We start from the raw sequence: 17,472 nt of genomic DNA, 5'->3' as shown, positions 1-17,472 counted from the left end.
AAAAAGGCCTGAATCGGTTGATAATCAAAGCAAATCATTTTATATCGGTTTATTTGAACAAATGAATCTGTAATTCAAAAACCAAGAAAGTAAAAAGTAAACATATATATGGGATAATTCAGCCTGATACAGTTAATCAGCTGAATTAGTAAGGGGGCCTGAATCGACCTCAAAAGATTGAATAAACAAAAGACCGATTCGATAATATTATGAAAACATTGGTCTCGATATTTTAGTGTGAAGCATGCACCTCATGCAACTGAGGGCATAATCGGATTATACTGATAATCGACTCAGTTACACCAAGTCCCCATCGCACATATCAATGGGCCCTATTCTCAATGTTCCCATGCCTGACTTATAGCAAGTTTAAAAAGATAGGGTTAATGGGTATATATATATATATATATATATATATATATATATATATATATATAGAGAGAGAGAGAGAGAGAGAGAGAGAGAGAGAGAGAGACTAGTATGAACTAAGATTTTCATAGGGTCTTCTGCAAATCTAACCCTGCAGATGCATTCGACGTGGTCCATTTGCTTGAAATCGACTATTGGATCATTGTGAACGGATCAAAAAATATGATTTTGTATGCTTGAATATTTACAAAATTTTGAGCCATTGATTTTCAAGCCTAAAAAGATCATTCTTATACTTTGTAATCGGATGATCTAAGAGTTTGTTTCTACAAAACCAAGTATCTAGATCGCATCTGTATACAACAACAACAACAACTACGCCTTCATCCCAAAACAATTGGGGTCAGCGATATGAACCAAAAAAGAAATTCATTTTGGGTCTTCCACATGAATCCTTTTCCTCCAATCATTTCTATCCAACGCCATGTCCTCGGTGAGGTTCAAAGCATTCATATCCTTTCCTATCATCTCCATCCAACTCTTCCTAGGCCTACCCCGACCTCTTTTAACTAATATATTTTCCCATTTCTTCAACCTTCTAACTGGAGCATCATTAGGCCTTCGCCGAATATGTCCAAACCACCGTAAACGATTCTCTCGCATCTTATTTTCAATGGGTGCAACACCTACCTTCTTACGTATCTCTTCATTCCGAATCTTATCTTTTATTGTATTTCCACACATCCATCTAAGCATCCGCATCTCAGCTACACTCATATTTTGAATATGATGTCTCTTGGCAGCCCAACATTCCGTACCATATAGTAAAGCGGGTCTAATAGTCGTCCTATAAAACTTTCCCTTCAACCGCAATGGCATTCTACGATCGCACAACACTCCAGTAGCACTTTTCCATTTCATCCACCCAACCTTTATCCTATGATTTACATCTCCATCAATTTCTCCATACTTTTGAATGATGGATCCCAAATATTTGAAATAATCATTCACCGGTATATCTTGCTCACCAAGCTTCACTACACTCCCATCACTACTTCATTGCTTACTAAACCGACATTCCATATATTCAGTCTTACTCTTACTCAACTTAAAACCTCTAGCTTCCAATGTCTGTCTCCATAATTCTAACTTAGCATTAACCCCAGCTCTAGACTCATCAATCAAAACAATATCATCAGCAAACAACATACACCACGGTACATTTTCTTGAATTGATCTCGTAAGCTCATCCATCACTATCGCAAATAGGAAAGGGCTTAAAGCAGATCCTTGATGTAACCCAACCGTTATCGGAAAATTGGTTGTCACCCCTCCACAAGTGCGGACATTGGTTACTACTCCTTCATACATATCTTTAATTATACTAATGTACTTGAGAGAAACACCTTTCTTCATCATTGTCCACCAGAGAACGTCCCTAGGTACTCTATCGTATGCCTTCTCTAAATCAATAAAAACCATATGCAAATCTTTGTTCCTCTCTCTATATCTTTCAATAAGTTGTCTAAGAAGATGTATAGCTTCCATAGTTGATCTTCCAGGCATAAAACCAAATTGATTCTCCGATATCATGACAACCTTCCTCAACCTAGACTCAATCACCCTCTCCCAAAGTTTCATAGTATGACTCATGAGTTTTATACCACGATAGTTTGTGCAATCTTGTATATCACCCTTATTCTTATATAAAGGCACCAAAGTACTCTTCCTCCACTCATTAGGCATCTTATTTGTTCGCCAAATCAAGTTAAAAAGATTTGTCAACCATTCTAAACCTTTCTCTCCCAAGCATTTCCAAGCCTCGATAGGTATACCATCTGGGCCAACTGCCCTTCTTGATTTCATTTTCTTCAAAGCCTCTGCAATTTCTTTCTTTTGAATCTTGCGCATGAAGTCACGATTTATCTCATGAAAAGGAATGGAGAAGTCTCCAAGATCTTGAGCATGACTATCATTAAATAGCTTATCAAAATAATCTTTCCATCTCTCCTTAATCTCCTCATCTTTGACTAAAACCCTTTGCGTTTCATCTTTGATACATCTAACCATACCCAAAACCTTCGATTTCCTATCTCTCATCTTTGCAAGCCTATAAATATCCTTCTCGCCTTCTTTGGTATCCAACTTGTCATAAACCTCCTTATATACCTTAGCCCTCGCGTTTCGAACAACTTTTTTAGCTTCCTTCTTTGCTATCATATACTTCTCCAAATTCTCATTATCACGACTCTTACTTAGATTTCTATAACACTCTCTTTTAACCTTAATAGCTAATTTGACATCCTCGTTCCACCATGATGTATCCTTACCTAGTGGTGCACTGCCTTTAGACTCACCCAATACCTCCTTAGCTACTTTTCTCATACCACCCGCTATCTTATTCCACATTGATTCTGAATCCTCCTCGAGACACCAATCAACTTCCTTAACTACCTGCTCTACAAACATTCCTTGTTTAGCTCCTTTTAGTGCCCACCACTTAATTCTAGGATCTATCCTATGTCTATCCCTTTTGCGGCATTGTCTAATTCTAAGATCTAAAATTAAGACTCTATGTTGTGTAGCTACACTTTCTCCTGGTATAACCTTACAATCGATGCAACAACCCCTATCTCTCTTTCTAAATAGGAAAAAATCTATCTGACTCGTATTAACCCCACTTTTAAATGTTACTAGGTGAGACTCCCTCTTCCTAAACCAAGTGTTTGCTAAGATCATATCATAGGACAAACAAAAATCTAAAATCCTTTCTCCACTTTCATTTCTTTCTCCTATACCATAGCCTCCATGGATATTCTCAAATCCATCCCTACTAATGCCTACATGTCCATTAAGGTCACCGCCGATGAAAAGCTTTTCTCCATAAGATGTCTCTTGTACTACTCCATCTAAATCTTTCCAAAATTGATGCTTAATGGAATCGTCTAAACCTACTTGAGGTGCATAAACACTAATAATATTAATAATATCCGTACCTAATACTAATTTAATAAGTAAAATTCTATCACCCTTCCTACGGACCTCAACTACATTATCTATAAACTGACGACTCATAACAATCCCTACTCCATTTCTATTCCTATTTATTCCTGTATACCAAATCTTATATCCCCAAGGTTCTATCACTTTAGCTTTCTCACCTACCCATTTGGTCTCTTGAAGACATAAAATATCAATATTTCTCCTACACATAACATCTACTAACTCTACCAACTTACCAGTTAAAGACCCTATGTTCCAAGTGGCTAACCTAATTTTATGGTCTTGGACTAACTTCTTTACCCCCACCCGTCCAACAAAGTGAGGGAACCCTTGCCTATTTGACACCACACCCGGGCGCCGGTGTGACGCGTCGCTTCTGGGCGACGACCTAGCAACCCTTGCACATTTATCACTGCCTCCGGGCCTAGAGAGTACAGCGCGTCGCTCAGTAGGGAACGCCCCAACGAAATTCTCATATTGGTTCATTTTCATAGGATATGACAGTTTTTATGCTGGCTGTCACAGGCCTACCGCAACCCTCCTCCTAGATCGCATCTGTATGGTGAAATAAAATAAAAAAAACTAGAAAAATCTCTGTGCCAGTTTATTCGATTATGTTGAATCCAACCAGCTTTCGGATTATGTTTCTTTGACAAAAAAATTATGATTTTATGATCTAGAAAAGTATTGCACATTGTAAGTTGTTGATTTTTTATGCCTTATAAAAGCCTGCCAAAGTGTTGTAATCGTACATTCAAGTAGCAGGTTCTCACTAAGTAAACATGTAGATCAAGGTTAGTTTCACAATAACAACAACAAAAAATATCTTAATTGATATGAATCGGAACTTTTATAGTTTTTTTTAAATCTAATCATGAAGATGCATTCGGTGTGGTCCATTTGCTTGGAATCGACTATTTGATCATCGTAATCGGATAAAAAAATGTGAATTTTTATGCTTGAATATTTATGAAAATCTCAATTCATACGAGTTTACATATTTGGTTGGTTCACACACACACACACACACACATATATATATATATATATATATATATATATATAGAGAGAGAGAGAGAGAGAGAGAGAGAGTAATGGGTATGTGTGAAATGATAGGTGCTAAATGAGTTTTTCAGAGCTTTTTTGTCTTATTTTTAAATTTTGACCATACAGATGTGATCTATGTACTTGATTTTATAGGGATCAACTCTTGAAGTGTAAGAATTTGATACATGGGTGGGTTTTTATAATGTTCAAAAAATCAATGGTCCAAAGTCTTTATAAATTTTCGAGGCTCTAAATATCATTTTTTCCATCCAAAACACATGATACAGGTGTGGATTCCTCGTAAGTCAACCATGCCCAATACATTTATGGGGTCGAAACTGCAAAAAAAACACCAAAATTGCAGAAAACCCCATTTAGCAAGTATCAATTTTTTGCCTACCCATTTCTCTCTCTCTCTCTCTCTCTCTCTCTATATATATATATATATATATATATATATATATATATATATATATATATATATATATATAAATGTTGGTATCTTTATTAACAAAATGTTCTTTATTTTGCAACTCCAGTGAACAAGAAAACAGGTGGATGAACAGTTCTACTTCTAGACAAGCAATCTTTAGCCACAAACTCTACTTGGGCAATGAGAGGTCCAGCCTAGGACACTGAAGTAACTCCATCTAGTCTTTCCTTTTCCATCCCAACCTGCATTGTTTCAGCTGGATCAAGCCAAACAATTGGATAATTGATTGTCGATCTAGATGCTGCAGATGCCCAGTTGAACGGTCTGGATGCTACGATAACTGCCAGCTTCTTGTAGTGCTCTAAGCGACTTAGATTTGATTTAGATGTGGGTATTGCTCATCATAATCAAAATTAATACAATCTAGATCACAAAAAACACCAATAGCTTGAATTTATCACAATTTTATAACGATAAAATCTCAAAATAGACCAAATGGAAAAAATCTCCATCTTTCAGTGTCAATGCGAAGTGATTTTATCGGGGTTTTCTTTATAGTCTCAACCTTTTCATTAGCTTATCGACAAAAAAAGAACCCTTTTCATTATTCTTTGACTGCGGATATTTTTCAAAAAATAATTTAATCTATCACAAGACCTTTTTCTTGTCAAGAAATTCCGAATACCCAGATTTGTTACCGTGAGCACACGATAGGTTCGGACTCGAATGTAATGCGTTGCTTAATTTAACTCTTTGCCCATATTGAAATTGATTTTATAATGTTAAGTATTTGGTTCTTGGAACAAACAGGGTAGCCGGTTGGAATTGATTTTATAATGTACACAATATTTGGTTGTTGGATCAAGCTGGGTAGCCAGAGGATCCGGATCAGGTGCAATCACATGGCACAAATTTTGTGCATTAAGCACCTGATTGCCCTTCATCAGGCCTTGGGCCCCACAACTAACAGGCATGTCCCAAAGATGGAGGATGCTTAATGCACAAATATTTGTGCAATCATATTGCACGTCATGTTCTCACGTAGCCAGATAGGTAGATCTTGTTGAGAGAGAGAGAGAGAGCACGCGTACGTGTCAAGGAACCACTTGTCGTAAATAGGGATGGCAGTGGACCAGGGGAAAGTGGGGCCCCGCCCCATTTGGACCGGGGATGAAGGGTATGAAATGGGGATGGAGGCGGGGACGAAGGTTAAAATCCATCCCCGTCTGGGGGTGGAGGCGGGGATGGACGTGCACTTTTCCCCGCCCCGCCCCGCCTCATCCCCGTTTGAACCGGGGATGGAGGACATGAAACGTGGATGAAGGCGGGGATGGAGGATAAAATCCATTCCCCGCCAGGGATGGAGGCGGGGGTGGAGACCTTGTTCCCTGCCCCGCCCCACTGCCATCCCTAGTCGTAAATCACATGATAGGAGGCCCAAGATGTTGTGGAGATCCGCGATGTACACGGCATTCAGGAAGAAAAAAAAAAGGCAGGCAATGGTGGTGGTGTGACTGCATCTCACTTTTCATTCATTTCCTTTGTTTTTTCCGATAAAAGATATATATATATATATATATATATATATATATATATATATATATATATATATATATATATATATATATATATTCTTAGACAGAAACAGATACAACACTAAATATATAGGATATATGGGTAAGTGAGATATGTTTACTGATATGAACCAATATTTTCATAAGCTTTTTTATTTTTTTCGAAAATTTTACTGTACAGATGTGATCTAGAGGCTTTGTTTTATAGACATAGACTCTTAGCTCATCCAATTAAAACGTATAAGAAGGATATTTTAAAGATTGAAAATCAATGACTCAGAAATTTCATAAATATTAAAGCATAGAAAAAACACATTTCTTGATCCAATTATGATGATCCAACAATCAATTTCTAGCAAATGAACCATGTTGAATGCATATGCAAGGTTAGATTTTCAAAAAAACCTATAAAAATCTTCATTCATACCAGCAAACATATTTGATTGGTAAGCATATTCCAGTTTCTTATATTATATATATATATATATATATATATATAATCATTAGAATATAAGAACTGAAATATGATAACTAGAATATGAGAACTCAAAATATGGGCATTTTCAACACTTTTTTTTTCAAATCCAACCATGTGGATGTGATGTCATGGTGAATTTGCTAGGAATCAACCATTGGACTGTGCATTTTTTATGAAAAATATGATTTTTGAATGCTTGAATATTTATGGGGATTATGAGAATATTTATGAAGATTATGAGCCATTGACTTTAAAGCCTTAAAAAATCTTGTTTATACATCAAAATTGATGATTCAAGAGTGGGTTCTTATAAAATCAATCATGTAGATCACATTGGTAAAGTTAGATTCAAGAGAAAAAAACAAAACATTCATGAGAATCGCGGTTCACACATTAGTTCTCATATTTCCATTTATTGTATTCTAGTGACTCATATATAGGGAGATCCCAATATAAAACCTCTCAAACCTATTCAATAAGAAGCATTTATCAGATTTTTGCTGTTTTTTATTTATTTTGACATTACATATGTGTTAAGTATGATTGATTTCAATACTTAGATCATGCATTTTGGATAAAAAAAATGGTATTTGGAGGCTATAGAATTTATGAAATTGTAAGGTGTTGATTTTTGAAACCTTATAAAAAATATCCATGAGTAGGAATCAAATGCTCCAAGAACTGATTCTTATAAAAACAAGTGCATAGGTCAGGTCAGAATTTGAAAAAATATCAAAAAACTGATAAATATTTTTTATTAGGTAGGTTTGAGTGGTTTTTTATTGGATATATATATATATATCCAATCCAAAAGGCAGCCCTCGTCTAGTGCGCTCGTGGCCCCACACCAACCCATCTCTCGTTCAATACCCAAACTAGGAATAAACCTTCGTATTAATCCAACACTTGTTCTCGTTTTGACACCTCTCCATGAGAGAGAGAGAGAGAGAGGGAGATGAGTTCATCTTGACGCCCTTAATAAAAAATATTAAAAAAAAAATGCTTTCACGCCGAACTCCATTGCGGTATCTTTTCTAATCCGGCGATTAATGATTAGCAGCCCACTAAACACTAAAGTTTAATTAAAAAAATAAACAAGAAAAGGCCTAAAAACAGTGGAAAAGGTATTGAGTGGGGGTGGGACTCTAGCAGGATGAGTGCGGCATAGAGTGGGAGGGTGGGCCGGGTCCGAAGTGGGCGCACCCAGCCGACAGATCCCGTTGCCACGGCCAAACCCTGCATGGAACTAAAGTGACAGAACACTTCCCTTTTCCTCTCTCTCTCTCTCTCTCTCTTAGATTTTTTTTCCTTTTTGGTAATGCATAAAAGGTCCTCCTCGTCAGGGCAGCCCTTGGTCATTCCACTAATTTCATCGATTTGTGGTCATTTGTTTATAATACGGATTTTCACCAACTCTCTCTCTCTCTCTTTTCTCTCGAGGTTTTTTGAGAATTTAAGAGTGCATTAGTCATGATTTTGGGGGTGGTAGGGTTTGTGGAAAAGCATCCTAAGTACAGTATTTTAATTTAAAAAAAAAAAGCCAATCACGAGATTACGAGTTTAGATCGAAAGATTATAGCTTTAAAAAGCTGACACCCAAAGATTCTTCTTTGTGATTTGATCACCGATTTGCCGAGGACGCTACCACTGTGGGCCCCATCCCCACAACACGCTGGGCCCCGCAAGATAACGAGCCGGCGAAGCCAATCGGCGCGGCCATCGCCGCTTGAATAACAACGTTTCACGGCGTGGCTTGAGCCGGCATCTACTCCCCACGAGCCGTTATGGCGGGTCCCGCTTACCATACAGCACCGAAACGCCGGAAAAAAAAACCAAAAAAAAAAAAGGCACCAGAATTCATGTGAAAAACGCAAGTAAAATGGAAAAAAAGAAAAAGAGGAAAGAGAATTATTTGAATGGGACGGGTGAAAAACGGATCCAAAAGCGAAGCTGTCTTTCCATTTATTTATAAAAAGGAGAAGGGAGAGAAGTAAGGAGAAAGAGAAGAGACCCCCAACTTAAACTGTTCATCTCCTTTTGCTGCCGTAATCTGAAGCTCGCCCTTGTTTCTTTCCCAAAAGAAAAGCCTCCGAAACAACTGCCTCACATCTCCTCCACTTTCCATCCCTCAGAACAGAACTCTCTCCGGGCCCAGAGGCATAAGGAGCTGGTACGGGGCTAGAGAAAGAGAGAGAGAGATCGGAGGCCGTTTCAGTACTGATCCCAGCTAGCGAGAGGGAGAAGGGAATCATAGGTTCCTTTGTTTGGGAAAGGCTCGTTTAAGAAACCGGACCCTCTTTGGGAAGTGGGGAGTCCGAAATTGGCAAATGACACTCTTACCATTGATTCCTAAAGATACGTTACGAGTATCTTGAGAGAGTAAGAGAAAAAGGGAAGTCGAGACAAAAGGGAAGGAGCTCGGACATCTCTCTTGTTTTGTTTGAGATCTATTATCGTTGTGGCTTTTCCGTCCTTCTCAGAAACAGGCGAGTCTGGAGGAGCTTTCGCTTTCGACCTCTCTCTTCGTTTATAGGATTTATGGCTTTTTGTTTTTTGTCTCGTTGAGGTTTTTGACTAGTTATTTCTCTTTCCATTTGTATTTTTCTTTTTACAGGGAGAAAGAGGACAGAGAGATGGTGCTGCACAAGCAGGCGGAGGAGGCGATCGTGGCCAACTACAACGAGACGGAGGGAGATGGGAAGCAGGAAGCAGAGAGGGACGAGAGCTCCATGGCCAGCGTCAAGAGCTTCCTTTGGCATGGTGGCTCCGTTTACGATGCTTGGTTCAGTTGCTCTTCCAACCAGGTAAGAACAGAAAAAAGAAAGAAAAGAAATCTCTCTCTCTCTCTCTCTCTCTCTCTCTCTCTCTCTCTCTCTCTCTCTCTCTATATATATATATATATATATATATATATATATATATATATATATATATATATACACTGTGAGTGATGCCGCTGGATTTTTCGTTAACTAATTGGGGTTCTTCCTTTTTGTGTTTTTAAATTTGGTGGGGACGCAGGTAGCTCAGGTGTTGCTGACGCTGCCATATTCCTTCTCCCAGATGGGGATGCTCTCCGGGGTCCTCCTCCAGATCTTCTACGGCCTCATGGGAAGTTGGACGGCCTACCTCATCAGCGTTCTCTATGTGGAGTACCGAGCCAGAAAGGAGAAGGAGAACGTCAGCTTCAAGAACCATGTCATCCAGGTGACTTCTAAGAGGATAGAAGGAAAAACCAAGTTATTATTATTTTTGTTCTATTCCTTTCATTCTGAAGAAAATCTCGATGATACCCAATTGATGGTTTTGCTTCTGATGAATTAAATATAATGTTTCTACGTTTTGTTGTGTTATGTTGGGGATCGTTAGTGGTTCGAAGTTCTGGACGGATTACTCGGACCCAAGTGGAAAGCAATCGGACTCGCATTCAACTGCACCTTTCTGCTTTTCGGATCGGTTATTCAACTCATCGCATGCGCTAGGTGAGTAATGAGTATAGGCATCATCACCATGATAACTCTCTCTCTCTCTCTCTCTCTCCGTGGTTCGGAGATGGATTTCTGATACAATTTACTTACCCATGTATTTTTTGGGGGGGTTGGTTTCGTTCATTGACGCAGTAACATTTACTACATCAATGACCACTTGGACAAAAGAACATGGACGTACATCTTCGGCGCATGTTGTGCTACCACCGTTTTCATCCCTTCGTTTCACAATTACCGCATTTGGTCATTTTTGGGTCTAGGCATGACTACCTACACTGCTTGGTACTTAACTGTCGCCTCTCTCGTTCACGGCCAGGTAAAAATACTTGAAAAAAAAAATAGAAAGAAGTCCTTGATTGTGATTTTTTCTTGTCATGGTTCTCTCTCTCATTGTTTTTATTGGTTCATTTCAATGACAGATTGATGGCGTCCAACATACGGCCCCCGCCAAACTGGTACTGTATTTCACCGGCGCCACCAATATCTTGTATACTTTCGGCGGTCACGCCGTCACAGTGTGAGTTTTCTTCTGTCTTGGTGGTGGTTTTGATACCTGCCTTTTTCCTTTCTGGGCTTTTTTGTTGGGTGTGTGTGTTGCTTTTTTAGCTTCCTGATTTGCTGTCTTGAGGGATCAGACGGTTGTGTGCTGTCAAGTGACCAAAATGGCTCCCCAACTTTCTGCAGACGCCATTAATGGAAACAAATATCATTGGGGGTGGTTTTCTTTTCCCCTTTTGAGATACCCATCGAAATTCCCGTTAGAGGGATTCGCCATTAATGAGATTTAATCATCTTGGTGTGGGCATTTCCTTCTCTCGGCCCCCTATCCACATCTTGAATTTAATGGAGAAGTACAAATTAAAAAAGAAATCTCTGCAAGCCACACATGGCCAACTCTTTTGCCTTTACCTTGGAACTTGTCTTGGTAGTGTGATTGAAAGATGGGCATCTCGTTCGGTGCTTCTTTACTGCAGTTGTATTTTTCATCACCATCATTTGGATAAAAAATTTTCATGTGGGTGTTTGTTTCTTCTTCTTGGTTGTCACCATATTTCAGAAAGAGAGAGAGAGAGAGTACTTTTTAGTGCTTAATTATTGAATTAAGGAGGGACGGATTATGGTCCATGGAGTAGTGTAGATTATAGGTGTTTACATTGGGTACCGATCGTTCCACTGATGGAGCTAAACTTCATTAGCCTGTTGTCTTTATGGGCACAGTGAGATCATGCACGCAATGTGGAAGCCTCAGAAGTTCAAGTACATCTATCTGCTGGCCACACTGTACGTGTTCACTTTAACCCTGCCATCGGCTGCCTCCGTCTACTGGGCCTTCGGGGACCTCCTCCTCAATCACTCCAACGCCTTCTCTCTCCTCCCCAAGTCGGGCTTCCGAGATGCTGCCGTTATCCTCATGCTTATCCACCAGGTTTATAGTTTTACCATCATTTTTTCCTCTCCTCCCACCTTTTCCTTTTCTTTGAATCCTCTGCCTAACCACAATACATCAACCACTCTGTTTCTTGTGCATTGCAGTTTATCACATTCGGATTTGCATGCACTCCTCTGTATTTCGTGTGGGAGAAGGTCTTAGGTATGCACGACACCAAGAGCATGTGCCTGAGGGCGCTGGTGAGGCTGCCCGTGGTCATACCCATTTGGTTCCTCGCCATTATTTTCCCATTCTTTGGCCCCATCAACTCTGCCGTCGGTGCCCTGCTGGTTAGCTTTACCGTCTACATCATCCCCTCCCTTGCCCACATTATGACCTTCAGGAAGGCTGCTGCTCGGCAGGTAACTGTCTATTTCCGTCCCCCACCCTTCCTTCAAAGCACCAAAGTAAACCTCGATTCTTACCTGTACTGTTTTCTACGCATGCGCCAAATTCTTTTTGGGAAATATGGGATGGTGACCAACAACCGTCTTTCATTTTGAAAATTCCCCACTTTTTTTATTACACTCTTTCAAGTTTTAACAGATCTGATTTGAATAAATTATTGAGGATTAAAGTATCAACTCCATGCAGTTCATTATTGGTCTTTTATTGATTACTTTGCTACGTGGGTGACACCGGATTTGGTACACTTGTTTTAAGGGTAACTTGGTCATTGTTTGTGTCTTCCAGCAAACTCCTGTTTTCATGAACAGATCTTGGGTTTGACAATCGATTTTGTGGGTATTTAATTACCCCATTTTTTTCTTTGGATGTTTTTGCTCAGAACGCAGCAGAAAAACCACCATTCTTCCTACCGAGCTGGACGGCGATGTACGCGGTCAACACATTCGTGGCGGTCTGGGTCCTGGTCGTGGGGTTCGGGTTCGGTGGGTGGGCTAGCATGACCAACTTTGTCAAGCAGGTCGACACATTCGGTTTGTTCGCAAAGTGCTACCAATGCCCCCCCAAGACCCATCTTGTGGCTGCTGCTCCTCCCCCGCATGCTCACTAGTCTCTTCCACGAAAAAGTCCCATCCTCAATACAGCTCATGCACCTTTTTTTCTTTCTAATCTATGTAAAAATACTCGACTCTCTCATAGGGAAAATTTAGCTAGTATTCCTATACTTGCTGTGCTCCTCTCTCTGTGTTTGCAAAGGCGATGCAGTGCAGTGGTGATGGAGAATGACTGCCTTAGCTTGAAAAGGATCAGTAGATGTTTTCTCTTCTCTTCTTTCTTTTGCTTGCTTTTCATCTTGGGCTTCTTTCTTTGATTTCGTGGCGGCATATCATGTCTTGAAGAGTACAAGAAAGATTAGGGTAGGCTTTGGTGGGATACTTTGTCAACACATGGGAAATGGGAAGATGGGGTTGCGGGATGCTCTTTTTCTTTTCTTTCTGTTCTTTTAACTTGATTTCTGAGGGTGATTGTTGTATAATATAATATTTTTTTTTCTTTTTAAACGCTTAGTTTAATTGTGTTGTTCTTGTTAATGGATGGATGCACATGGTGTCATGTGCATTGGCTTTATGCTGTTTACAAATTACAATTCCTGTGTTCAACGTTCCAATTTCAATTAGTAGTCAAGATGGGATTTTATTTTTTTTGTTTTTTAAAATTATACAGCATGTGTATGGTATTTGTTGGCATCCTGTATATTTTTTTTCTTTTATTTTGGGGTCCTTGAATTATAGTGAGGGTATTTTGTAGGTTAGCAAGCAACCATGGTGGCTTTCGTGCGCTTTTGTTTATTCTAACTTGCCTTCTTTTTCTATTGGTAAATGGTATTGCGAATCTTCCAATTAAAGGGGAAATATGTCTTGTATTTTTTTTTTCACCAGAAAAGACTTAAGGATAAGAGAATCCACTTCAGGTGTAGGGATGTTAGTAGCTGACTGACCTCAGATCTTGATCTCTAAACATTAAATAAGGAGGGTATCCAAATTCAAATAATGAGTGTATGACAATTGAAAAGTTCTTTATTTGACCATAATTTTGAAATTTAGCAGCTAACAAATTGTGTATAAAAAACCCACAAGAGCTCCATTATTTGGTACGGGTGACTTGTGAACTTCACCAAGTTAGCGGGACATCACGAGTTCCAAACTCACTTGGGTATCCCTTGCCGCGAGGCCAAACTTTGGGGTTCTCCCTAGTGGGCAGGAGGGTCCTTAACAGTTTTAGGCTATGTCAGTATAGGTATAGGCCCTGAATCGTTTGGCCAATGATTCAGGTGTATCAGTTGATACCGATACCCAAGTGCATCGTTCTGAATCGGCCAAAAATAATTAAAACAATATTACATTGTCAATCAGAACGTGACACATGTTAAAATTATTAAAATAATGCTAAAAGTATTTTTAAGCTATTTTTACATTTATTAAAAAATAACCAATTCAGTTCAGTATCGTATCGATTTTCTTGCGATACGATACGTAGCCGATACAAACCGTTACTAACAACATACTTTTAGGAACTGGAGGCCTGCCAATGTGCGGTAGGTGATGGATTGGTGGGTTTCCCTTGACCAAGCCCAAAAAATGTTGTGTACAAAAAGGAACTGATAATTGAAAGGGTTGTTCTGATGTGTGTGCACATGTAGCATATGTATATCATTCCCTCTTGATCTAGGATGGATTGACAGAACTGTTTTAGGTTCCTTTTATTCTGTTTTGTGAGTTGTATCACCCCTTTGTGCGTAAATGGGTTAATTTATTAGCATTTTATTGTTATTATATTATCATAATCTAATTTGTTATGCAAAGAAAACGGGACAGTACATGAGTCAATCAAGTACTTGTCCGGGTTGCTCAAGTCAATGTGTAGCATAGGTCCCGGGGGTAGGGGTCCTAGCCTCAGAGTTTATGGTGGGCTGAACCAGTGCGACCAGGGTGCGGTTTCTTCAGGTTATAAATTCAAAAAAAAAAAAAAAGTACTTGCCTGGGTTTGAGCTGTTCTTAACCCTTACGCTCTTGAATCCCTTTATTTTCTGCTAGGAGACCAGATTACGATTACAATTCCCCCCACTAGGTGTGCATTATACCTTAAGGATTTGCACAGGCTAGGTTAAAACCATCGAATATATCTCCAGTGGTTCAAAATTTTGAAAAAAGATGCTGCCAGTCTTGTGAGTATGACACTAATTGATGCTTATCTATCTAAAAAGATGGAATGGGGAATAATCAGCTCCGGGTTTCAAGATTCAAACCTAGCAAAGATTTTGGAATATAATAATAAAAGAAAGGAAGTGGGCCATGCAATTATCCATTCCAATCTATGTAGGCAAAAAAGATAAACTTTCTTAAACCCCAATTTTCATTTTAAGGTATAGATTGAAATATATATGAATCTTGGTCAAGCAAGCAAACATTCTACATTTTTAATATCATGAACATAAAGGCAAGAAACTTTGTGAATGGTATCCATATTCATGAATGAAAAGTCCTTTTTGGAGTTATTTATTTATTTATTTAGCATGAAGAAACCACAGCTAATGGTTTGGATGTCCTGCTATGGGCCGAGAGGTGTCATCTTGACCATGAACCTGAGTTGGTGTCCAAAGTGTAAAATTTAATGTTCATTTTGGGTACACGGTGGTTTAGAAATTAGAAAAAGAATACACAGTTTCATTTTTGTTCCACCGTTGTGAAAGGGTTGCATTATTGACAAGTGGTTAACATAGTGAAAGGAGCAGCTAGTTACTGTGAAGGCAACTCTTGGTAATGGTCCATGCCCTATTTAATATACGATTTGACAAACAACTTGTAACTTTTTTATAATGTTTGGGTGGGAGTGATGCAGGGATAACTTGGTCCCCACATGTGTTCATTGATGAAGGAATTCTGCATTCATTATGACCAAGCATCCATTCGATTATTTATAGACATCAGTATCATACCATGAACTGCATTTAAACCTTAAACCAACTTTTTGGTTTCTCATTTTCCCCCTTAATATTAGCTGAATGATTATTATCTGTAAAGTATCGTATGTTTAATGGCGACATTGACGTAACCTTGAGAACCTGCATTATTGGCATATTCATGTACTCATTAAAGTTCACACATGCTTTGGATCAGCTTTATCAAATGTAAGAATCATTCACACAGCACTACTTAACTTGACTGACGCTATGTACACATCAAAGGCTAAAGTTTTTTATTTTTTTTTGAAAGGCAAGCTGGGGTTAGGCAGACCCCTACAAGATTTCATTGAATGAAAATAGGAACATCAGAACAATAAGATCATATATCTCCCTTAAAAGGGAACCAATCTGGGGCGTGATCCTTCCAAGATTTTTTTATTCCCCCAGCCAATTTCTCTAGGTGTCTAGATATAAAGTTAGAATTATATTGTGGTGTCATCATGTACAACTATCCTGTTACATCTATAAAAAAAAAAATGCTACCTCATGGTACTTCCTTGATTGTTTCCATTAAAAAATTTGTGGATTTTATGTACGAGGTCAACCCTGCCCGATTCCAAAATTACCTTCGATCCCGGGTTGACCATCTCTAGAATACCTATCCACCCACACAAATCCTTTGTCCTCTGGGTTGTCACTAACTGTGATACTCCCTGTTGTCAAGAACTGACCAGTGTGGTTGGTTCCTAATGGAAAATCCAACCTTGTTACCTTCGTTAGCAAACTGCTGCAGTTTCCCCTCTGTTACCTTAGTTTTCAGTAGGAAAGCCAGGTCTATCTTGTGGCTCCTAAGAACTTTCATGATCTGTCGACGGGCCCATTGACAGCCTAGCCCCTGTATATTCCATGTAAGAAGCTTCATTGGGGGAATGTAAGAGGGTATGAGAATCGCACCGGGGGATCCGATCTCTGTTCCCCGTACTGTTCTGACTGCCGATTCTAACATGTCCCCTTTTCTTGGCGATGATTTTAAGTTCCTCCTAATCCTTTGTTCTTCGTTTCATCGTGAAATCTTCGAAAACTCTTTTTGTTCACTGTCCCCGTTCTTGACACTTCGAAAGGTCGAGGACCCCTTTCGGTTGAATAGGGCGTGGAAGGCACGGCCGGGTACAAAGTTTTCTTTTCCCAGAATTCCCTTCGTGAAAACCCGTTAGCATTTTAAGAAAGTGATTTGGCATCCTCACCATCTACCATGGGATCCTTGTGAGACGAATCAATGGACGGTGAAGATGAAATGATTTGACATATCACCCCTAATAATGAGCTGGCAAATCACATTTAGAAAAGTGATTTGGCATCCTCGCCGTCTAAAATATGCACAAAGACCATGAGGTCATTGTGAGATGAATCAATGGACGTCTAGATGTCAAATCAAAGTAATTTGACCGATCACCTGATATGATCTCCCCAATAAGAGATTGTCCATTTTTTAGCCTATTCAAAATTTCTCATTTTCCTGGATTCCTCCTTCTAATCAGAGATCAAAATATCTTAATCTTTTTTTTATCTAATATTGGGTAAATTTTGTTTAAAAATCTTTTCAGACTTCTTTAAACGGATGGCCTTTTCTTTTTTAGGCTCTACCATTTGAAAGCCGGTGTTGGAGGGGAGATGAGAAGGGAGAAGAAAATGGGTGACGAGTGGGAGGGGACAAAATGTACCCCACCGGTGCACGGTTTCTTTCATCTTTTTTTTGACATGCAAGGATCAGATTGGGGCCGGT

General features: G+C 39.1%; 1 protein-coding gene across 1 annotated transcript; it reads left to right on the top strand.

Annotated features, from left to right (window-relative positions):
- Nucleotides 1-8,877: 8,877 nt before the first annotated feature.
- Nucleotides 8,878-13,403, top strand: LOC149840019 (auxin transporter-like protein 2). The gene is made up of 9 exons (XM_090002976.1): nt 8,878-9,390; nt 9,519-9,708; nt 9,926-10,111; nt 10,274-10,386; nt 10,525-10,708; nt 10,812-10,909; nt 11,611-11,818; nt 11,926-12,183; nt 12,609-13,403. The coding sequence occupies exons 2-9, from the start codon at nt 9,538-9,540 to the stop codon at nt 12,834-12,836; spliced, it is 1,446 nt and encodes a 481-aa protein (XP_089859102.1). The 5' UTR covers nt 8,878-9,390; nt 9,519-9,537; the 3' UTR covers nt 12,837-13,403.
- Nucleotides 13,404-17,472: the final 4,069 nt, after the last annotated feature.

The sequence above is a fragment of the Nuphar pumila genome, chromosome 4, assembly GCF_984573655.1.
Source record: "Nuphar pumila chromosome 4, dmNupPumi1.hap1.1, whole genome shotgun sequence".
In the NCBI taxonomy this organism is placed as follows: Eukaryota; Viridiplantae; Streptophyta; class Magnoliopsida; order Nymphaeales; family Nymphaeaceae; genus Nuphar; species Nuphar pumila.
The sequence above is the reverse complement of the archived record's forward strand: the minus strand, read 5'-3'. Positions and strand labels throughout refer to the sequence as shown.